The 22083-nt window shown below is 45.8% G+C and overlaps 3 protein-coding genes and 1 pseudogene across 5 annotated transcripts; 1 reads left to right on the plus strand and 3 right to left on the minus strand.

Annotated features, from left to right (window-relative positions):
- Positions 1–592: 592 nt before the first annotated feature.
- On the plus strand, positions 593–3719 carry LOC123187780 (uncharacterized). 2 transcript variants are annotated; one of them, XM_044599710.1, is made up of 6 exons: positions 593–913; positions 1153–1242; positions 1319–1552; positions 1695–1797; positions 2569–2798; positions 3219–3719. In XM_044599710.1, the coding sequence occupies exons 1-6, from the start codon at positions 600–602 to the stop codon at positions 3424–3426; spliced, it is 1179 nt and encodes a 392-aa protein (XP_044455645.1). In that variant the 5' UTR covers positions 593–599; the 3' UTR covers positions 3427–3719. The 2 variants fall into 2 exon arrangements, with proteins under 2 accessions (XP_044455645.1, XP_044455646.1); XM_044599711.1 differs by lacking the exons at positions 593–913; positions 1153–1242 and having other exon boundaries at positions 1690–1797.
- A 1322-nt stretch (positions 3720–5041) lies between these two features.
- Positions 5042–7907, minus strand: LOC123187781 (heat stress transcription factor B-4b). Its single transcript, XM_044599712.1, has 2 exons — positions 7203–7907; positions 5042–6081 (listed from the first exon to the last, which is right to left on the minus strand). Exons 1-2 carry the CDS (start codon positions 7491–7493, stop codon positions 5410–5412), a joined length of 963 nt encoding a protein of 320 aa, XP_044455647.1. The 5' UTR covers positions 7494–7907; the 3' UTR covers positions 5042–5409.
- A 2700-nt stretch (positions 7908–10607) lies between these two features.
- LOC123187782 (pre-mRNA-processing factor 40 homolog B-like) lies at positions 10608–18516 on the minus strand (annotated as a pseudogene).
- Positions 18517–18737: 221 nt separating this feature from the next.
- Positions 18738–21339, minus strand: LOC123187784 (uncharacterized). 2 transcript variants are annotated; one of them, XM_044599714.1, is made up of 6 exons: positions 21162–21339; positions 19608–19832; positions 19434–19529; positions 19230–19355; positions 19107–19146; positions 18738–19025 (listed from the first exon to the last, which is right to left on the minus strand). In XM_044599714.1, exons 2-6 carry the CDS (start codon positions 19731–19733, stop codon positions 18967–18969), a joined length of 447 nt encoding a protein of 148 aa, XP_044455649.1. In that variant the 5' UTR covers positions 19734–19832; positions 21162–21339; the 3' UTR covers positions 18738–18966. The 2 variants fall into 2 exon arrangements, with proteins under 2 accessions (XP_044455649.1, XP_044455648.1); XM_044599713.1 differs by having other exon boundaries at positions 19608–19845; positions 21162–21330.
- Between the last annotated feature and the right edge of the window lie 744 nt (positions 21340–22083).

Raw genomic sequence — 22083 nt, forward strand, 5'->3', positions numbered from 1 at the left:
GTTCAATATTTTTTAAATACTTGTTCAAAATTTTTCAAATACTTATTCAATATTTTTCAAATCCTTGTTCAACATTTTTCAAATACATGTTCAACATTTTCTAAATACTTTTTCAACATTTTTTATATATATATAGAGAGAGAGAGGGGGGGGAGAGGATATTTTAAAATATAAACAAAAGTATAAAAGAAAACAGAAAAGGTAAAAGAAAAAAAGGCTCTGGCCTCCCGGCCTCGTGGGCCGGCCCAGCTCGCTCTTCAGACTCGCTGAAGGCGAGATATAGGTGCGCCCGTTTTTTCAGGGAGCACCTGAGCAAATTTCAGTCCACCCACAAAGGATATTTTAGCCCAGTGGCCCGTCATCGTAAGCAACATGGCCCACTTGAGAGATTGATTCCTTACTCGCTTTCCAATACTTCGAAGAATGAATAGAAAAAATAGACATTTGCGCACAACCTTGCTTACTCGCTTTCCAATACTTCGAAGAATGAATAGAAAAACCCCTCAAAAAAAGAATGAATAGAAAAAATAGACATTTGCGCACAACCTTGCCCCTCTATCGCTCTGTCGGTCCCCCCCCCCCCCCCCCCCCTCCCTCCCATGGCGATCCCCTACCGGATCACCGGCGGCCACAGCCGGCGGAGCCCGCTGCCGCTGCCCACCGCGAGGGCAATCCTCGCCGCTGTCATCACCGGGGCGGTCCTCTCCATCCTCTGCGTCCTCTCATTCACCCACTCCTTCTCCTACCTGGGGTTCCAGCCCAGGAGCGTCGACAAGCGGGAGAGCAGCCGCAAGTACCTCTACTGGGGCGCCCGCATCGACTGCCCCGGCAAGCACTGCAGCTCCTGCGCCGGCCTCGGCCACCAGGAGTCCAGCCTCCGCTGCGCCCTCGAGGAGGCCCTCTTCCTCGACAGGTAACAAATCAATCTCGTTCTCGTCCTCGTCGCTTCCTGCGGCCTGCTGTGAGGTGGCAAGGTGGTTCTAGGCTTCATGAAACGGGAATGGGTACCCCGGTGGTGAAAATTTTGTAGATTATGCTTCCAAATTGCAAAGGATGATCCATTTTTAGGAGGCAAATTGGTGCAAATGCTATGTGTAATGTGGGTCAGGATATGCTAATGTGCAATGACACTGCATTGTGGTTTCTCTGCAGAATATTTGTCATGCCCTCGAGGATGTGCCTTAGTTCAGTGCACAACACAAAGGGGATAATTGATTCAAGCAACGCAACTTCAAATCCAAGGTCTTGTTTCTTAAGCACTTATGTCTGCCTGTTTTGTCAAATTGAGTTGGAAATTGAATCTGTGATGTTTTTGCAGATGGGAAACGAGCTATTGTGCAATGGAATCCTTATATGATATAGACCTCATATCGAAGACTGTACCTGTTGTTTTGGACAATCCGCGTTCATGGTATGGGATAGTATCAAGAAGTACAAAACTAGGAGAAGGAGACGTAGTGCACGTGCAAGGAGTTAGCAGAGATGAACTCAAAGATAATCCACTTTACTCAGATGCTCTTCTTGTAAACCGCACTGCAAGTCCTCTTGCTTGGTGAGAATGCAAGTCCATCAGGGTCTTTATGTTCTTTAATTTTTATTTTCAGATGGCCTCAAGTTCTAGTGACCACACCAAACCTAAGCTATATGTTATGTCTAAACTTGAAGAATAGACCTTAATCATCATTACAGTTCAGGTTTATGGAGTGCAAGGATCGGACCAAGCGTACCTCTGTGATGTTACCATACACTTTCCTGCCAACTATGCCAGCTAGAAAACTGAGAGTTGCAGCACGTAAGGTATATTTTCATTAGAATGATTTTCTGCCATGTATCACATGTTTTAATCGGATCTGATTACTCCGTTCGAATAAAAATATGTTTTATCGCACTAACTTGCTTGTTCTGAATTAATCTTATTCTTGATTTTTATTTGGGGTGATTTCTTAAATCACGTGGATTCTGTTGATGCCAAAGAAAAATATAATCTGCAACCCAAAATCCTTGAAATTTGACGCTTAGTTATGAGAGTAACCATGTGTGTATCATGCTAAGTTCCCAGTTAGAAGGCCTCGATTTCCACATCCTCCAGTAAGCAAATCTATGCACTTCCTTTGGTGTACTTTTGTGGTTATATCGTTTGAACACATGTCTCAGCAGGGAGCAGTGTGTATCTGCATATACCGTTAACTTACTAGTGATTGGTGAATAATTATTTCTTGCAGTACACTCTCAGCTCATGCCAGCATGAGATTTTGTTTAAATGCATTCTCAGTAATCCAGAGCTTCATTTTGCTACATTTATTTCTTGGAATATGGTGTGGTATGATATTACTCGTGCAGTCCCTACTTTCTCTTCATATTTAATTGTTTATATGCTAGCTGCATCCTGCTTCTCTTGAAAGAACTTCAGAGTCTATTGTAGTTGTAAGAGACTGCTCTTGGTTTTTTTGGTTGTGTATAGTTGGTCAGGCAGAACATAATATCCCATGTAGTATGAGAAAATGTATTGTTTGTGTATGTTCAGTGATACATCAATCTTCTGTCACTAAACTGGTGTGCTTTCTTCAGATAAAAGAGATCCTTGGTGAATATGATGCTATTCATGTCAGACGGGGTGACCTACTGAAGAATAGGAAAGATAGATTTGGTGTTGAGAGGAGCCTTCATCCTCATCTGGACAGAGATACCCGCCCTGAGTTCATCAAAAGAAGAATCGCAAAGTGGATTCCAAAAGGTCGCACTCTTTTCATTGCTTCAAATGAAAGGACACCAGGCTTCTTCTCGCCTCTATCAGACAGGTAAGGCTGACACCATTTGCCATCTGCTTTTCTTGCATCACGGATCAGGATCTCTGATATGACCATGGTAGAGTTCGTTTTCTGCAAATAGTTTACCATGACTGACTGAACTGTGTTCGCTTGATCATTGCATAAGGATTTTTTTTTCTTTTGTTTCCATATACTTAAGGAATTGACCATTCCTAAGCAATTGAACTAGAAGCTGTAGTACTTAAGTAATCTGCCTTCCTGTCCTGGAACTGTTGTAATTTGATCTATTTCATTATTTTTCTCCTGCATTTATAATTATGCACATGATCATTACGGCATAACTATGGAACTCGACCATTAACAATATAATGGCGAGTTACAAAATTTGCATCTAGTTTGAGGAGACAAGCTGCCTAAGATTATAATGAGTTCCTCATTGTGTGGGTACAGGTACAAGTTGGCATACTCATCTAACTTCAGTAGCATATTGGAGCCAATAATCGAGAACAATTACCAGTTATTCATGGTGGAAAGGTTAATCATGCAAGGAGCAAAGACATTTGTGAAGACAATGAAAGAGCTGGATAGTGATCTTGCCCTCTGCGACGACCCCAAAAAGAACACCAAAAACTGGGAAGTGCCAGTTTACACTAGATGACCTGCGTGAATCTGTCATTGACATTAATGGTTAGAAACGATGACCTGCTCTCCTTACCATGAGACATAATTGTCTCACATAGACACGGCAAAATGTTTGGATATATGCAGTTGATTACACACACTCTAGCCTGTACTGAGCTGCTGATCCACCTGCTATATGTTGTAATATCCAGACAAGATATATCTTTGTAGTTGGGACCAGAAGAGAGATTACGACTTATTTTTGGTGTTGTATACTGATCTTGCTGGATCTGTCAGCTAAGAAAACAAATACACTACATCATACAACTACACTTTTGTTGCGTTACCTTGTTATCTGTACTTGATCATTTTTTGCAAAATGTTATCTGAACATGTATATATTTACTTGGAATTATATTGCTCCCTCTTTCCCTAAATGTGAGATGCATTTGCCTTTTTCACATCCTCCAATGTACTCCCTCTTGCTCATAATATAAGAGCGTTTTTGACACTACACTAGTGTTAAGAACGCTCTTATATTATGGGACGGAGGGAGTATGATTTTGATTATAGTTTTGCTTGCAATATGCTGATAAAATAGTTAGGGGCTGCTTGGATTGGAGCCTTTAGTTTTTTCCTTTTTTTTGAGGGGATGCCGACCTAAAAAATTGGTCGTTGACCAGGCTGGGTTTTCCGTTTAGATGAGCACCAATATTTTGGTGGCAGATTCTTGCTTGGTGGGGCTAGCGCAGGCAAAAACCAAACAGCCCCTTCGTTCCTTCAATGGATAAATTAAAATCCATTATTTTGGTACAGAATCATATTAGGCCCTATTGCAGCGCACAGGCAATTGCATGTGAGTAAAAACAAATCTGATAAATAGATAAACAGTTTTTTATGATAAATCTGCTATTTCCTTCAGAAGCTTGTATAATTTGTATGTGACACCTAGATATTTATATATTTTTTATCCATCACACTAAACGTCTTACATTTCGAGACGGAGGTATATATAGCTAGCTCACCATAAATGTAAATTCAATAATAGATCATAAAAATATGTTGGAATTGCTAGTTCACAGTGGGTTGAGGTATTCCTTAATCTCACACAACAAGGTTGTCCATCAAACTGCGCTCTCCAATACATGCATGCAAAATTTTAAATTTTTATGAGGGTTGTCTTCTGTTTGTCCAAATTAGGTTTATCTCCACCCCTCGCATGAAAATTGTAGGCTCGTATGTTGACACTACATGGGCTTCTTTGATTCAAGGGAATTTCACATAATTTTTAGAGGATTTGCATCCTATGAATTGTAGGCTCGTACGCTGACACTCTGTGGGCTTCTTTGATTCAACGGAATTTCACATAATTTTGAGAGGATTTGCAGCTTTCAAAATTATTCCCGTGTGTCATACTGTCATCAGACTCCAGGAGTGGAATCCTTACCAAAAAGTCATAATGATTCCTTTACACACTATTTTTGGGGCAAATTTCCACCAATTCAGATCTGCCATTCCTTTGTTTTTCATGTGGTGTCTCCATGTCAAATATTTTTTGAAGAAAATTTATGCACCTCTTCAATCCAATTGAATTGAAGAGGATACGGCACACTAATCTTCTACTTTTTCCATTCCCGTGTTATGACATGAGAGAAAGAAGAGAACACTTTGCACTTAATAGCATTGAGCAACCAGTTTTTGCATGAGCAAGATAGCAGGCCCTCGTGCATGCATGGGGGCAAAGGCAGCAAAGAACATATCAAGAAGAATGGTGCAAGGGCTTGGCAAGCAGCAAACTACTCGAGACCTGATTGATCCTACGTTCCTAACTCATCTCGCAGACTACTCGATGACCTCATTGATCCTAACTCATCTCTCAAGCTAATCGACCAGCACCCGCGCAAAAAGAAACCAAGCCTGCAAAGCTACCTAGCTAGCTAGCGAGCGAGCTACAGCTACTCCTCTCTCCTCTCTATGTACATACACGACCGATCGAGGGCGAGATCGCCGGCGCAGCAGCCTAGACCTCGCTTCCGAGATCATGGGCGACGACGTCACCGCGCTCCTCGCGGTGCGCCCGCTTCTTCTTGCCGTGGTGCAGCGCCACGCCGAACAGCTTCACCGTGTCGTCCTCCTCAGCCGCCGGCGAGTCCCGGTCCACGTCCATGTCCAGCTCCAGCAGCCTGCACGAGTTGGACGCGGCGACCCCCGCGCCGGCGCCGGGGAGCGGCGGGTGCCGCTGCAACGCGGCCGACGAGGGGCTCGTGACGGGCGCCACGTGGTTCTGCAGGAAGTAGATGATGTCGTTGTAGAGCTTCTTCATGTGCGCCAGCTCCGACAGCAGCAGCGAGTTGCGCCGCCGCAGCTGGCGGTTGTCCTCCGACAGCGCCGCCAGGAAGTCGCCGCCGCCGTTGCCTCCGCCGTGCGACGTGGCCGCGGCCGCTGGCTCTTCTTGGAAGTGCTGGTACACCGGGTGATGGTGATGATGAGCCGCCGGCGGTGGAGGCGGCGGTGGCGAGAAGGTGTTGCCGAGGTGGTAGTGGTGGTGGTACGCGGCCTGGTGCGGCACCATTGACGGCGGAGGCGGCTGCGACGACTTCCTCCGGTGGATCTCAGCGAGGAGGTGCTTTGCTCCCTTCCTGAAGAACTCATTGGCGAACTCCCATCTGTCGGCCACTATCTTCCTGAATCCCTGCAGCAAACCGCAATGCCAAGTGCACAAAAAAAAATCAATCAAACTGTTCTTAGCTAGTTAAAAATCAACACCCAATAGTTACTGTGTTTTCTTTGAGATCATCAGGGAGATACATGACATGGCGGCTGAATATTCAGTGTTGCTATTGCACGTATATATAGTAGTCATGTCATGTAGTGTGGTGTGGCAATGCATTGCATGGTAGTATATATATACGTAGGGCATAGCTCTACATACATAAATCCGACCTGTGTATAGTGTCAATCTTCCCCCAATGATTGACAGTGGAGAGTGGTGTGGCAATGTTGGGAGAGTGTGTACAAGCTTCTGAGTACAAACTCCACTTCTTAGTATGCATCCACATTAGTTTGTGCACTTGTTTTTTGCTATCCAAGTGACAGAAGAGAAGCATATGGCAAGTGCAGCTAGTAAACTCATGCTTTAAAAGAAGAAACCAAATGTGCAAATAGAAACAAAACGGTCCTCGCTTATCACACATATATACATCTTGACAGAAAACTGATGAACTAACTGATTAGCGGAAAAATCGTCCAGCTTGCATAAATCGCCAGCAAAGCAAGACAAAAGTAGTAAGAAATGGAGGGGGGCATAGATTAGATTAAATTAAATCAAATCAAATTTCATTCAGCAAAAGAACAGTGTGGGTGATGGACGCGTTCTAGCTACAGCTTGATCTATTCGACAGCTCCTTGTCGCAAACCAGGAAGCAAGGAACTAATAATCTTGTTGGAATGTCACAAATCACACCCATATACAGCCCTTTTCCCATGCACCTCGCAAACAAAATCTTTGAAAAGAGGTGCATTAACTTTTGCATCTAGCTTGTCACGTTCTAGGAAACAATGGATGGATGCAAGGCCATCCATGCATGCACCATTGCTTTGACCAAATTAAAATACCAAACCAAACAAAACTTGTATAATGAACATGAACACATCCCACACATATACACGCCATGGACGACCTAATAGCTAGCAAACCGGAGGAAGATTAACAAAACAAATCGAACAAAGAGCAGCCTTTCTGGACTAAACATGCATGCGTGGGTGTGCATATGATGCTTCTGTGTGTGTGGCAGCAGATAATGAGTAACATACATAGGTGTTGAGCTGCCTGACGAAGCTGGAGAAGTTGTTGTGCTTGAAGTAGTTGGGGAGGAGGTCCCGGGCGAACTCGGGCGGCCTCCAGACGACGAAGGTGGCGTCGTCCTCCCCCCACGACACGATGTGGTCGGTGCAGGGGTCGTCCACCAGCTGGTACGTCTTGGTCAGGAACGGCGCCGGCACCGGCTTCCCAGCAACGCCGCCGGCACCGTGCGCCCCCGCCGCCCCCGAGCCCATCTCCATGGACACCACCATCTCCCCGCACCTCTCCACAAGGAAAGCCATGGCCCTCACAACCACACGTACACCCCGCTGCTTCTACCTAGTAGCTCAGGGACTCGGTCACTCAAGGCGGGTGGAGAAGAAGAAGGAGCAGCAATATAAGCTTAAGCCCAGGGAGGAGGAAGACTGGAAGAGAGGGAGAGTGAGGGGGGAGTGAGGAAGAAAGAAAGGCTGCGCCTCTTTAGCTATATCTCCAGTCTCACTGTCTCGCACTCACACAGACACACACACACACACACAGACACACACAGACACACACACACACAGAGACACACACACACACACACACACACACACACATGACACGCCCCCACGCCCACGAACGCCTCCAAATATTCTCGTGTGGGTCACGCGCGCAGCTGCTGCCTGGATGGACCGCCCTCTTTCCTTCTCTCTTTCGCCCTCTAGCTAGGGCTATAGTAGCACTAGATCAGCAGAGCCGACCCCTCCCCTCTCATCATTATATATGCGTACGCATCGATATCTGTGCATCAGCAGTGCTGCTTGTATACGTGGATGTGCTTCAGAGTGTTCAAGTTCAAAGGTGGTGCTGGAAGGAAATCACAAGGAAGGGTCGATGTTGCAACTGAATTAACATATGCAGGTTTGCTACAGTCCTAATGTGCTTAGTTGAGCCATAGTACTGGTCAATGTGCAGCACCAGCTTTGTAAGGATCATGCACACTGATCAGATGTTCAGATCTCAGCAGAAGATCTCTCCAGATTTATGTATAGCTATGATACATATTTTGCTACTAATTTCTTGGGAGAGAAAAACTTGTATGCTACTAAAGCATGGGGCATTTTCCTCCAAAACTGCAGTGCAAATGGTCAAGGATGGTTTTCTCAGACCCACGTCAGCTCTATCTTCTTTTTTTGGCAAGACAAGGCGCCATGGCCAAGGTGTAAAAAGGGAGACTAGTCAAACAGTGCAAGGTTCTCTCTCTTGGCTCTTGCTGTTACTTGTTGTGGAATTCCCAGAGATAATTCTGAAGGGTTCTACGGCTAGTGTCCCTACGATCTTGACACAAGGTAATTACTGAAGCTGCAGAAATTTACATGCAATAAGTTTCTATATATATTTTTCCTGCGAAGATAATAATTTTGCATGCAACTGCACAAATTGATGAAAGGAGCAGGAAAGGACCGAGATGGATGTGTACATGAGATGGATGCAGATATGAGAGTAGATGGATGGGCATTAAATCGACGGCCCGGTTCAACGGATGGCTCCAAAACCTAAGTCTCCGTTGGGTGTACGGCGGCGATGGATGTGATCACACGATGGAACAGGAGAACATTTTGCAGTAAAGCTGGATCGATCCATGGAGGTGGCAGCAGGCGGGCGGGCACGGGCCGATCGATAGATCATCAAATAATATACTATTATCGGTCAGAAAAGCGAGAGGAAAGAAAATAAAAAGTAAGGAAAAGTAAAGCTGGCTCTGCTGCTGCGATGCAAGAGGATGAGGATGTGGATGTGGAAAAAGAAGAGAAGAGAAGGGATTGTACCGCACGGACGGCCGGTATCCTCGTGGTATTTAGTGACCAAATTGTTCTTCTCCCTTTCTTCCTCTCCCTCTCTCGTCTCTTTCTCACCCCATGCAAACGCACAGCCCTGCACGCCGCAGACATGTACACATGTCTAGTTGCGAAACAGCCAAAGATACTTTCCCTGCGCTGTGCCTGGTGACTTGCACCTCTCGACGCAGGCCCGTGACTTCCACGCCACACACGCACACACAGCAAGCAAAGAAAACCAGTGAGCCAACATGTCGAGAGAGAGAGAGAGAGAGAGAGAAAGGGAGGGGAGTAAATATACGTACAGGCGACTGGTGAGCGAGTGAGTAGTGAGTGGTAACAATAACAATGCACATCTGGGCTCACTGCCGGGCTCGCTGGGAGGGATCCACTTTTGATGCAACTTCATTTTCCATCGCCGCTACCTCCATCATCACCACCACCCCTGCCGCTGCCACACTGGCCGGCCGGGCCTCTCGCTCGCTTGCAGGAGCCGGGCGACGGACGCAGCATATGCAGCTAGCAAGGCTGCTGCTGCTGCTCCGCCTCCTGCTGCTGCGGCTTCCATTAATGCCACCAGTATCAATGTGCAAGCAAACAAACATTCCTCTACCCCATCTTTTCAACCGCGTGCAGCATTCAAAGGAACAGAACCAAACTTCTTCTTCCTCCTCACTCCCGATGAGCAGAGCGCGCATCATGAGCTGCCTGCCGCCTGCCTATGTGTGCGCACAGTGGCCAGACCACTGACCGGCCAGCTGCGAGTAAAACCTTAGGGCTTCTGAGGAGCGGCCCTAGTGGGTCGTGAGATCAGATCGCTCTGCGCGCAGGGTTTAGCTGGATTTGTGCACGCTCCACACTTCCGTCCGGGGGTGGTACACCCCTCGCTCCAAGCGAAGTAAAGCAGTGAATCAACAATCACCAATTTGGCTCGGTCGGTCAAACTTGCCCAAGATCCAGCCCAGGGCTGCCCTGCAGGTGGTGGTGGTGGTGGTCGATTCACAGATATAGATGCAGTTACTTCCTGCTAGCTAGCTTAGGGTTTTGGCATGCAGGTACTCATCGAGATACCACCAGCTGCAAGCAACATATGCATATGCATCAAAACAGGAGGCAGCGCTACATATCTGTAGCCAGACTAGTGCAGTACCCTGATGGGGTACGGCCCTAGCTATATATGAGCATGCATCAAATGTATGTAGCGTCATAGCCTGTAGCTTTGAGTACCAAGAAAGAAAGGAAAGGAAAATACTCCACAACAGGGGAAAGAACTGATATAAAACTAGCAAGAAGCAAGTCACAGCATGATGAGGCCTAGAGGCAAAAGCATGCATGAATGTATGATAAAACTGTATATTTGCTTTATAGCGTGCAGTGATGTGGAGATTGGCTATGGAGTTTGAATATTATGGAAGATTCTGTTCCATATATGACAAGCTGTGCCCCGATGATGTGTTTGCAGTAGACATTTTATGAGTACATCACATGACCTTTCCCATCCCCCACATGTGGCCCACTGCATTTGTGGCCAGGTCTAGATCTATCTTTGACTGAGAAATATGTATTAAATAATCAAGGGAGCAAGAGCGAGAAAAAGCTGATGAGAGAGAGATCGTCACATTTCATATATATTTAAGATATGCATGTACAACCCCTCAAAAAAATAAAGAGATATGCGTGTACAATGTAGAGACAAGTGAGATGTGAAACAAGAAAAAGAATGCCATGCTTCTTCTCTAGATGAGGCCCACATTATCTCATCATCATTTTGATGACACCATGCACACATATACTAGATGCCGTTAAAAACCAGTTTTCTAGACAATATCGTGTTCCACAAATGTCTGTCGTTCTCCTCTGAAACCATACAGTTCTTTATCATATCAATGCATTGTTGCATGCAAGAGATACTGTACACGGCGCTTAATTAAACAAGCCTGCATGCGATTTGCTGCGACGCTCTTGTCTGCATGTTAAACAACGCATCTGTATTCGTGCAAACGAACTGAGAGAGGATGCTACTAGAATAATGAGGGCGTATATAGTACTCGGTGGAGATGGCAGCACCTTTGCAAAAGATCGTGGAGCCGCTTGTTCTTTGCCCAATCTACAGGCATAGAGCTCATGTGATGAAAAAGAAAGAGGGGACGTGGTGTGTATGCCCTGCCTCTGCCTGCCTGCCTTCTCAGTCCCGGCTCTCTAGGCTGCATAGAAAACAGCTGCATCTTGGACTCTAGCATGATTGCCACTCACAAACCTGCAATAAGCCTTGTGGAGGATTAGACAATCAATTAGATGCACTCGATTAAAGAGAGATCTAGACGTTTATGCTGTCCTATAGCCTAGCTCTGCGCGCATAGATAGATTAGATTAGACTTGAATGGTTATGTACAGCACGGTACTGGCACATACTAGATGTATAGATCTCAGCCGTGCATGTGTGCGCTACGTAGGTCCACAGCTAGTACATCTTTCCAGGTTTCTTATTAGGCATGTTTGTAAGCTTGTCCCTTGGTGTGTACTGCTGTACGTACGTACTAGGCTAGCTAGTTACTAGTCACTAGTCACTACTACGACACTAATGCATGGAGCGCTAGAAGTAGAGCTAACTGGGCAGGCAAGGCAGATGCATGGGTGCAGAGATGGATCGCGTCTTTTGCCGTGGTTGCATTCGCGGACAAAAGGTTTGATTCTTCTTTCACCACATCTATGCATGCACAAGAGCTCTTTTATCTAGGAAAATGGAAAAGCAGGGGAAAAGACACTCCAAACATGGGGAGGTTGATAGACAAAGGAGGCTTTTCAGAGAACATTTCCCTCTTTTTCATTCTCAAGGGGAGAGAAAGATGGGAGGAAGAGGGGAGGGGGTCAGGCGGAGGTCAGAGCATTAAGGTGGAAACTGATTAAAGTCGATCTCATCTGTGCATGCACATAAAGGAGGGCTGTAAAGATGTGATTTACCACCACTCGTCTGTGTAGCTTTTCCCTCCCCAAGGTCTTACACATGTGCATGCACACATCTCTCCTCTGTCATGTTCTGCCGTGGGGTGTGGGGGTGGGGGTGGTGCCTCTGAGCGCTAGATTTAGATGTTTCTACGCCTTGATAAACTAATGCCGGCCGTGCATGATCTAAGCAGGTATTGTGTACATGCAAGAGCAGGGGGGCCTTTTCCAGACATGAACAGCTTAGATGCAGAGCATTAAACTTGGCTTTGCACTGACCTTTCAAACATTCAAACTACCTTGATCCAATTCTAAACTAACTAAAGCATCACAGCATGAAGCCATGAACTGAAACCTTCTACTAGTAGTTTGATGCAGCTCTCATGGATGAAAAAGAGCATGCATGCATGGATGCATGAAGAGTCATTTTTGCACGGCGTCATCGGCCATCTCCTAGGGCTTTGACGACGCAAGGCAGGCAGGCAGGCAGCCGGTGAGTGCACGGCGCGAGGTGGCCGGAACAATCAAGCCCATCCCTGCCCGTGCATGGCTCTGCGTCATGGGCGGTCGCAAGGGAGCAGGGCATGCGTCCAACCTCGTGCACTGCACACGTGAGTGGACGCCAGGGCTCACATCCGTGAAGCTTCCAATCCCCATCTCCCTCTCTCCCCCCTCTCCTCTCTCTCTCACCTCTCATTTAAACTCGAGCTTGCGCATCCTAGCTACCAATGTGCAGCACTGCATGGCATGTGGGGCGCGCGTATTGCAGTCCAGTCCAGGACTCCAGGGCAGTGCAGTGCAGTGCAGTGTATCATCCTCTCTTTCTCTCTCTTACACACCACACTTCACCATGATACTGCTGTCCCTTTCTCTCTCATCTCTCCCTCTCTCTCTGGTATCATAGTATGGTACTAGTGTATATCTCTTCTCAGCCGGCCAGCCGGCCAGCAGGGTCACAAGTGCATGGCCGGGGGCTCTCGACGCCTGCCCGGTCTCCTGTTGCTCCCCACATGGTGTCACATGCGCCGATGCCTCCTCTTCCCTTCTCCTCTCTTCTCTGGTCGCGCAAGCCAACAGTTTCATATGTTTGCCCAGCATTGCCGCTGCTTGTGCTTGTGTGTGTATTTACTGTTTGGCCGATCTGGCCTCCTGCATGCATGATGCATCCATCCATCCATGCGGTACAACGGAAAGAAAAGTTTTTCTACTGTTCCTACGGCCATGCCCCATGCATAGAGCTTGCTAGCCATTTCCTGCCTGCTCTCGCCGAATCTAATCATGCCTGTCTTGGCATCGGCCGCTCACTCTCCTTTTACCCTAGAGGAATATATCAGTGTGCTGGTAAAAGGTGAGCTGGAAATAAGAGCAAACTAATAGCATGTGTCAAGAGAGTACTGGCAGATAGGTAGTACCTCCTATGCAAGCTCAGCTTTAAGGGCGCCAACCGCTGCCGGTCAAAGAAACATGTATGGACTCAATTAACTCATGGTTTAAGGAAAAGAACATGTATTGAATCGTGATGAAGTCCAGTCGGTAGCCCCTGGGGAGAAGATCATGACAGAATTAAAAATGTGCAGGCATGTTTCAGCTTTAGCAAAATGGACAGTAAGTGATATACAGATGTAAGAGCATGTTTTAAGAAGGATACACGACCATTTAAAGCAGGCAATACCTGCTTGAGCCACAATTTATTGAGGTGGAAAAGAAGCATTTTCAGAGCACTTGTATCAATAAGTCAGAGCTCATGTGTTATAGTATATCTGGAAAGGGGGGTAGATGAAGATGCTGCACTCACTATGATATAATAAACGCGGTGGTGGTTCCATCGCGTAATGAGCCCTGAACGGCTCTGGGATGTTTCAGGCTTGCCTGCTTACGGAAGTGGATTAAAAGCCACAACATTCACCGCCGCAGTTGCTGCTAGTGCTCGCTGAGAAGCTGGTCCCAAACGGATGCAATTTTTTTTACTGCAAACTGAGGTAGCAGCAGCCTGATCGCATGGTCCTCACGATGTGAATGTTTCTGTCGAGCTCCTTGAAGCACGCATTTCCAGATCTTCATCTTGGATGTGTGTGCAATGCACTAATATCATGGCCTGGTTTACTACTAGCATATATAAGGGCCAGCGAATTAATCATACTTCTCAGCTTGATTTATTTTCTTCTGAAAAACACTCAGCTCGATCTGCACGTATATGGATTATAACTAGAGTGTTTACAGCGATCTAGGCAATGATATATGGATTATTTTTTGAAGAGATGTGTACAGTTCTATGCTAACCACTAAAGCTGGTTCTGGTATTGAATAGCAGAGTAGAAAACAGTCCTAACTAATCGCAAAGGCAAGTAAATGGCACCCCAAAGGGTAAAACCGGAAATGCCAACATATAGCAGGAGCAGCAGCAAGCACTAACATGGGATGCTTCTCTGAAGCACAAAAGAGAACAGGTTCAGGTCCAGGGGCTAGGCAAGTGCATATGCAGGGAATTAACCAAGTGATGGAGGAATGTTGCAAGCAATGATTGTCCTAGCAAGCTCCTTTGACACATACATATGTCTCACTAGATTCTGATGCAAAGATTTAGATCTCCACAGGCAAAAGCAGCCGGGAGTAGTAATAGTAGTGAGAGGAGCAGGGCGGGAAAGGTGAGAAAAGGCTAATTGGAATCATCAGAAGTTGCCAGCTTTCAGAACACTGTGGGCCCAGCTTGGATCAAGGAGAATCATGCACGCATTTGCATATTGCCCAAAGCCCTCCAAAGATGAGGAGATTTCTAAAAGCCTGTAGACTCCATATACTGTAACTTATCTACCAAAAGAATGTCTGTCTTGGACATGGTAGAGAAAGATGGTGGCTGTCTTTATAGGGAAAAGGAGCAGCAACATATGCTGTCCTGCCACACACTTTTAGTTAATCAGCTGGTAATTATCAGTACACCAATCCTAAGTAGAAGAATCCAATGTGCCTACTTGCAGCAACAGCAGAAGCAATCGATTAGATTAACCTCGTTTTCTTCTCAAGACAATATCACCTTGATTTTCAAGATCTTATACCCCAAGTGTGCACCATGTGTACATGTACTGGTTGTCCTCTGTGGTCTACATGCATGTATGACTCAGATTTTCAGAAAGCTCAGACGTATATGCTCTGGGGTTGTACAGTACTAGAGCTGCTGTACTCTAGTCTACCGTCTACATGTACAAGACAGAATTGTATAATTGCGTTGTAGGGAGCTCAAGTAGATACGTACCTACCTACCACGGTTCAGCCCATGGGCCATGGAGACGGTAGAGGCCAATAGTAAATCCAAGCAGAGCTGACAGATTCCTCCTCTTGGTTCAAAAGCGAGTAAAACGACCGGCTCTGGAGCTGGAACGTGAAGCAGTAAACAACAAGGCAAACTACACAGGTAGCCTGGGACTGGGAGCCCGCATACAGGAACAATCCCGTCGTCTCCGTCGATCATGTGCTCGGGGCGCAGGAAGCCATTATCGTGCGCGCCCCACCTCAAAAGAGAAGAGAGAGGCGAAGAGGTAGACAGATGACAGCCAAAAACTCCTCAGGTGGTTATTTCCGAACAGGGGGAATAGTAACTAACCAGCTGCAGAACAATGGTGAGGCACATGATGGCAAGCAAGATCAGCTGCTCAGCTCAAGCTCGGGGCAGGCAGCTCCTCAGAGTGTGCTCATTAGCTTTTGATTATGCTGAGTGATGCCATCCTCCCTCGTGTCCCTGAGCTCCCCAATCATTGATGCCTCGGGTCCTCTGCTCTTCTTCTTCAGATTGATTGAAGGCCCCGATCTGGTGTTCCAAATATGTCATTGCATAATGGGCAGCCATACTTCAAGGTGTTGCATTTCAGTGTTTCAGATAAGAAGGCTTACATGCAGATGCAGATGCAGATTGTAGAAGGAATCCCAAACAGCTCAGGTACAGCTGGATCACTTTAAGTTTTTCTTGGTCAATTGCATCCAGGAGCTTGTCAGAGGGCAGGACACAAACTGTCATACCGATCATCTGGCATCCTGCAGGAGATGCAAGTTGCCATTAAATAACTCCCAGGTGATGTCTTTTCTCATAGGAAATAATAAGAAGCCAGATCTCCGAAGATACAGCAAGAACCCAACATGATGAGTCAGGGCGAAATGATCACAAGAAACTTTCAGGAAGACAACCAAACTAAATTTAGGAGTGTAAACATGAATCTGGTACATGATTAGCCGTTGTTACAGACACCTTTGAACAGGAAAGATCTACAGCTTCAAGCACTTCTTAGTACAGGAAAATGATAGTACTAGCACTCAGCAAAGAAACGGTTGCATTTGTTTCTCAGAGGACGTATGTGGAGTGAAATGGAGATGACATACTTGGCTTCCTCATTGACTTCCTCCATTCTCTGGCTCATCAGCATCAGCACCTGTTGCTTCGCCTTACGGGTCTTCCTCTGGCTGCCCTTGTCAACAGAATTAGACTCCAAAACTGATTCAGAATCGGATGACGATGACAATGTGCTGTCCCTTCTGTGCCTTCTCTTCTTCTGCTTCCCTTTGGGTCGCCGCTTCTTGTTCTATGAATTCGAAGAACTGACACTTTCAGAAGAATATCCAGAGCCGGTAGCTGATGATTCAGTGTCCGAGTCGAACAGAGTCCTCACTGTTATGCCGATCTGAACCATTATGTGAGCGGTTTTTTTCTCTTACTTTTCCCCTCCCTTCTTGTAGATTTTTCCTTCTCCATCTTTTCTTTCATCAGCTTCTTCTCCTCCTCCCTCTCCTTTTCAAGATCAAGATTCACAAATTGATAGGACTCTAACACAGTCGACTACGTCAACTTGGGGTTTTCAAGCTGCTGCGTTCTTTAAGTCCGTAATATGTAGGCACAGTCGTTCTTGCACTCATATCTCTAGTACCCAGGCTGGAAACACCTCTGAAATTGGGAATATGCATCACCAGAAGAAGTTGGTGAAGCTTTTGGTTTCACATGGTACTGCAGCCTTCTCCATACTCGCCAGATAAATCTGTCTCTTGGCTTCATTCTTCTCTTGTCAGCGGCTTGGCTCCTCTTCCTTCTACCCATAGGCATTCACATTGCGGGCAGCAGCCGCAGCTGCACGTTCAGCTTGAACCCTGCTCAATCCCTTTGCAGCTGATAAGGCCTGTGCCTTTATTTGCTCAGCTGCAAGCTGAGATTTGTCAGCATTGCCAGACATCTTGATCCGTCCAAATGATCAAAATTAATAACCACAGCTAAATACCTGTGCATCGCTTCGGAATAACAAACCATTCCACACTATGAACATACACATCAAATTTGACGATGTGTAATTTCCAACTGCATCATGATGAATGTTGGTGTTCTTCCTCCTACTATCTCTTTGTCAGCAACCAGCAAACGACCCTCTGGCCTCCCGCTATCTTCCTTGGTTTCTTGCCTTGCCTATCCTTCTACCCATCCACCCAGTGTGTCTAGTCTTCTCCAAGTATTAAGCCGTTGCCGAAAGTGAATGTTGGCGGTTGTCTTCTGTGTCAAAATCCAGTCAGTTTCACCTCAACCTTTGACTGTTGTGATCCTTTGCTACACTCATCCCAGTTCGGGCAGATGTGGCTTTCAGGTAGTTATAAGGATCTGAAATGGCCACCAATACACAAATTTGCAGTTTCGAACAGATATTCACATAGTCCTGAACGTCGAGGATTGGACATGAAAAATCATTTGGATCACAAAATTTAAATATCGTAAACAATGAGCTCTTATTGGATTACCTAGTCTTCTTTGCAGAAAGATAAAACTTCGCTGGAACAGCAAAAGCTGGATGAGGTTGGCCAAAATAGCTTCTGCCCCCATCACCTGCACAGTTATAAGAAGAGAAAATTTTGTTTTTGCCACTCTAGATTTTGCCAATTTTCCTTATGCCACTCTAGATTTTGACATTTCACTTTTGCCACTCTTAGTTTTTGATAATTATCACAATTGTCATTCAGTGGCAAAAGCAAAATAATTTTGTTTTGTTTTTGCTACTCTTACCTTTTGACAATTATCACAAATGCCACTCTGAAAATTTTGCTTTTGCCACGGGAATGACAATTGTGATAATTGTCAAAAACTAAGAGTGGCAGAAGTGAAATGTCAAAATCTAGAGTGGCATAAGGAAAATTGGCAAAATCTAGAGTGGCAAAAGCAAAATTTTCCCTAAGAGGAACACTTCATTAAAACTGAAAACATGCTAAGCTGGTTGATACTATACTAATGAAATGAAGCACAGGCAACACATGTCTTCCAGCAAAACTAAGGCGATCATTTTTACCGAACATGGAGCAGGCATTCAACAAGCAGGTGCAGGAAGTAGACACAGACATTTGCACGATCATTGTCATTGTATCAGTATCATTAGACCATCCATAATCGATTTTTCCCTAGCAGCACATTATGACATCATGCCACAGCATTGCCGGCTTTCTCCCGCACCACAACAGATGTTCTCACCTCACTTCATCCGCCACAGCCAGGCATCCAATGTATCACCAACTGCCCTTTAACAGTTAAGCCGCATAGGCATGCTCTTTCATCTTTAAAGGACAATTTCTCAACAAAAAAAGGTTGGAAAATGGTCAGATTCTAAACCATGCCAATGACAACATTATCTTAATCACATTAGGATTCACAATTTAGCTTTTGAAAAGGCACAAAGAGAACAAAACATGAATTGCCATGTTTCTTCCATACTCATAAAAAAGTGAACGACGCTCACAAATCTCTCTTTTTTTGTGATTAGAGCTGATGAGTTAAATATAATGCATGATGAGCCAGCTAGAAAACTGTGTGCAGAACACTGGACGTAAATACATAACAGGAATAGCATCCCAAACCAAGAAATCAACACTGTTTTTCTCATATACACTCAACAAGACGCTAATTGACAAGCCCGTCGCAATCTGCTAAAAACGCACACAAGATGGAAGGAAAAACTTCCAACAGAGAAATTGTTCGATGCTCAAGAAGTTTTCAGTCTCTCTAAAGGATTGCGGAGAAGAGGATCTGGTTGGTGTCTTCATTCTCCCCATCCGGACCCCCTGCAAGTGAAACCACGACCAGTTGGAGTGAGTTCCCCGTCACAAAATCCAACGAACTGCTGCAAAGCAAAGAAAACCTACCTGCCATTGGCTTCAGCTGATCAGTCCACTCGTCGATCACCTGCAACGTAAACAAAGAGAACAGACTCATCAGATCTCTCACGACCTGTAGCTAGATTGCGGGTTTTTTGGGTGGGGGGTCACCTGCTTGAGGCTGGCGCAGGCGGCCTCCTCGTCGTCGGTCATGAGGGGCAGCCCGGAGGAGGCGAGAAGCCGTTGCGTGGCGCTCCGCTGCGCAGCCAGGCTCGTGCGCATCATGTCGATCAGCTCCTGCACACGCGCGCAGGATCACGGGATCAGTAAACCTAGAAGAAGGTGTGGAGGATTCGAGAAGGGGATCTGACTGACCTGCTTCTGGGCGAGGAGGTCGCGGCAGAGATCCTTGAGCGCAGCCACCTCCTCTTGCACCCGCTTCACTCGCCCTACCAGTTTCGCCGGGTTTGCCTGAATGAAACCGTCAGCCAGATCCTGTTATGGAAGGACGCGGCTAGAGAGGAGAAGAAGGGGAGTTTGATTACTAACGTGGTCAGGGTAGGAGGCACGGAACTCGAGGTCAAGGCGGCGCTGGACGTCGGCGAGGGTGTTGCTGGCGCCGACGAGCGTCAGGTACACGTCGTTCACAGCCGGGTGGCGCCGATCAGCAGCCATGATTTGTTTGGGTCAATGGAAGTGAAGGCAGGGATCTCTTCTTCCAGCCACTGCTAGCGCTTGGCTTTTAAAATGGGGATGGAAGGGGATCCCACTATCCTGCAAGGAAAACCTAAGCTATATTAGTTAGTAATGACACAATTATATCATTTCATCTTTAGTTAGAAAAATGAATGAAGTTCGGGCGTTATGATTCTACTGTACCAGAACATAAGGAAATCCCAAGATAGTATTTAGTCGTTGCTAGGTCAAAAATACATTTCTAGCACTACGAAATTGTATATTAGACAGTATCCGGGAATCACAAATAGTACTGATTATAGTAAGCAAATCCAATACCAAAGGTAAGATTTCACAGATGAGCTTTCGCATATATGAACTGAAGAACTATAGCAGAAATTGCTTTTCTTGCAACTGTATGATGTAATGAATATCATAGTTAAACGAACTCATTACATTGCATTAAAACCTAAGGTTGATTGTTAAGCTAAAGCAACACAGCAGCACCTTAGAAGAATTCACTAGCTATCCAAAGGCATTTAATTTGTACCAAATGCATAGCTTCCACAGTGCCCTTTTATGAAGAGAACCTGTAGTAGAGCACCCCAGTTGCATCGCACTAATAATCATCAGCCACAAACCAACAATAAAGTTCCTAGAGGAACCACCGATTGAAAATGTTGGCCAGAATCCAGCCGAGTATCCAAGTCAATTCTATATAGACTGTAAACCAATGATTTGCACAACACAAAAAATACAACAAAGCCACGGCTTGATACAGCAAACAAGAGAAAAGTGGCAAGCAAAGTCACTGAATAATCCAGCAATTGGTAGCTAGATCTGCATGGCTTAAGAGTGGACATTCTGAATTTGGCAATTAGCAGATATCTTATGAAGTTATGAATTTCAAACCAGATGCTCCACTACATCCATTCCTTGTAGATACAACCTATAACTCGATACATATCAGACACTCACTTAGATCTGTCGCCGTACCCAAAAAATGGGACAAAATGACCACCCAAGCTCGGCTGGAATTAATCCACAGAACTAGTTACTTGTATCCCTGAACCAAAACATAACTGTCCAAAGGAATACGCTAATATCGACCACAAACTTCTTACACGAGCCAAACAAACGCGATTAGAAACCTAAACCTGTACAAATCACTTCTCACGGTCACAGGTGCGACTGTTTGAGCATACGTGCATCTGCGGATGGGGCAACCAGTAGCCACCCCGCTCCGACCCCCACCCCCCACCGAATCATCGGCCCGTCTAGCGCGAGACAGCTCCAACTCGGGCCACCGCAAGCCGGTGAATCCCCCGATTCCGTAGCCTAGCTAGGGTTTTCCGGCGAATCCAATTGGAACGGAACTAAGACGAGAATGCAGAGGAGGGGGAGAGGAGGAGGAGGAAGCTCGCTTACCGATGGGGGCGGAGCGGATCCCAGGAGATCCCCGGGGAGAACGTCTTGGTTTAGCCCGGGACTCGGCGGGCGGGAGGAGGGAATTCGCGGCTCTCCGGGGTGCCGTTTGCCTGTGGCGGCTCACAGTGCGCCGCAGAACGAGCACTCGTTTTGAATGGGGGAGAAACACCCAGACAGAAACAAAATATGTTTATAGTCTTTCCGATTTTTCTGAAATATATACTCCTTCCTTCTGTACACTAATACTCCCTCCGTTCCTAAATTAAGTCTTTTTACTCCATTCCTAAATTAAGTCTTTTTAAACATTTCTGTGGTTGGATGGTTAGAAGGACTGTGGTATCCCAGCCCACTAGAGGTTCAAATCTTAGTGCTCGCATTTATTTCAGGATTTCGAGCGATGCGCATTCAGTGGAAGGAGATGTTCCCGTCAACGACGAGGTGCCTATGGTGACTTCATAAATTTCAAGATGATATGCCGGTTCAGTCTTTCAGAGGTGCTCATAAGGGTAGGGTGTGCGTGTGTGTATTCATAAAGGTGAGTATATACGCGTGTATATGAGCGCGTTTGTGTTGTGTTCAAAAAAATGAACTACAACATACGGATGTATGTAGACATATTTTAGAGTGTAGATTCACTCATTTTGCTTCGTATGTAGTCATTTATTGGAATCTCTAGAAAGACTTATATTTGAAATGAAGGGAGTACTTATAAAACTTTTTGCTGTTCAATTTCTAAGCCATTTTTTTCAGGGGTGAAGGAGTTTTTATTCCAGATTTATAGAGTTATAGTGCACTGGCAACAATTCCTCAATGCATGAGGGTCCTTGGTGTAAGAGCATCTATAGCCACATCGGATCAGCCTCACTTTCCTCTTCCTCCTCCTCCTCCTCCTCCTCTGAAGAGTCCGGAGGTAGGCCGGACG

This window comes from Triticum aestivum, chromosome 2A (genome assembly GCF_018294505.1).
Source record: "Triticum aestivum cultivar Chinese Spring chromosome 2A, IWGSC CS RefSeq v2.1, whole genome shotgun sequence".
NCBI classification, from domain to species: domain Eukaryota; kingdom Viridiplantae; phylum Streptophyta; class Magnoliopsida; order Poales; family Poaceae; genus Triticum; species Triticum aestivum.

Coding starts and splice junctions, on each gene's coding strand:
- LOC123187780 (XM_044599710.1), top strand. CDS start 600: ATGGCGATCCCCTACCGGATCACCGGCGGCCACAGCCGGCGGAGCCCG. Junction 1,243..1,318: donor AACGCAACTTCAAATCCAAG/GTCTTGTTTCTT, acceptor ATGTTTTTGCAG/ATGGGAAACGAGCTATTGTG. Junction 2,799..3,218: donor TTCTCGCCTCTATCAGACAG/GTAAGGCTGACA, acceptor GTGTGGGTACAG/GTACAAGTTGGCATACTCAT.
- LOC123187781 (XM_044599712.1), bottom strand. CDS start 7,493: ATGGCTTTCCTTGTGGAGAGGTGCGGGGAGATGGTGGTGTCCATGGAG. Junction 6,082..7,202: donor TCAGGCAGCTCAACACCTAT/GTATGTTACTCA, acceptor GGTTTGCTGCAG/GGATTCAGGAAGATAGTGGC.
- LOC123187784 (XM_044599714.1), bottom strand. CDS start 19,733: ATGGCTGCTGATCGGCGCCACCCGGCTGTGAACGACGTGTACCTGACG. Junction 19,147..19,229: donor CCTGCGCCAGCCTCAAGCAG/GTGACCCCCCAC, acceptor TTTACGTTGCAG/GTGATCGACGAGTGGACTGA. Junction 19,026..19,106: donor TCAGCTGAAGCCAATGGCAG/GTAGGTTTTCTT, acceptor TTTCACTTGCAG/GGGGTCCGGATGGGGAGAAT.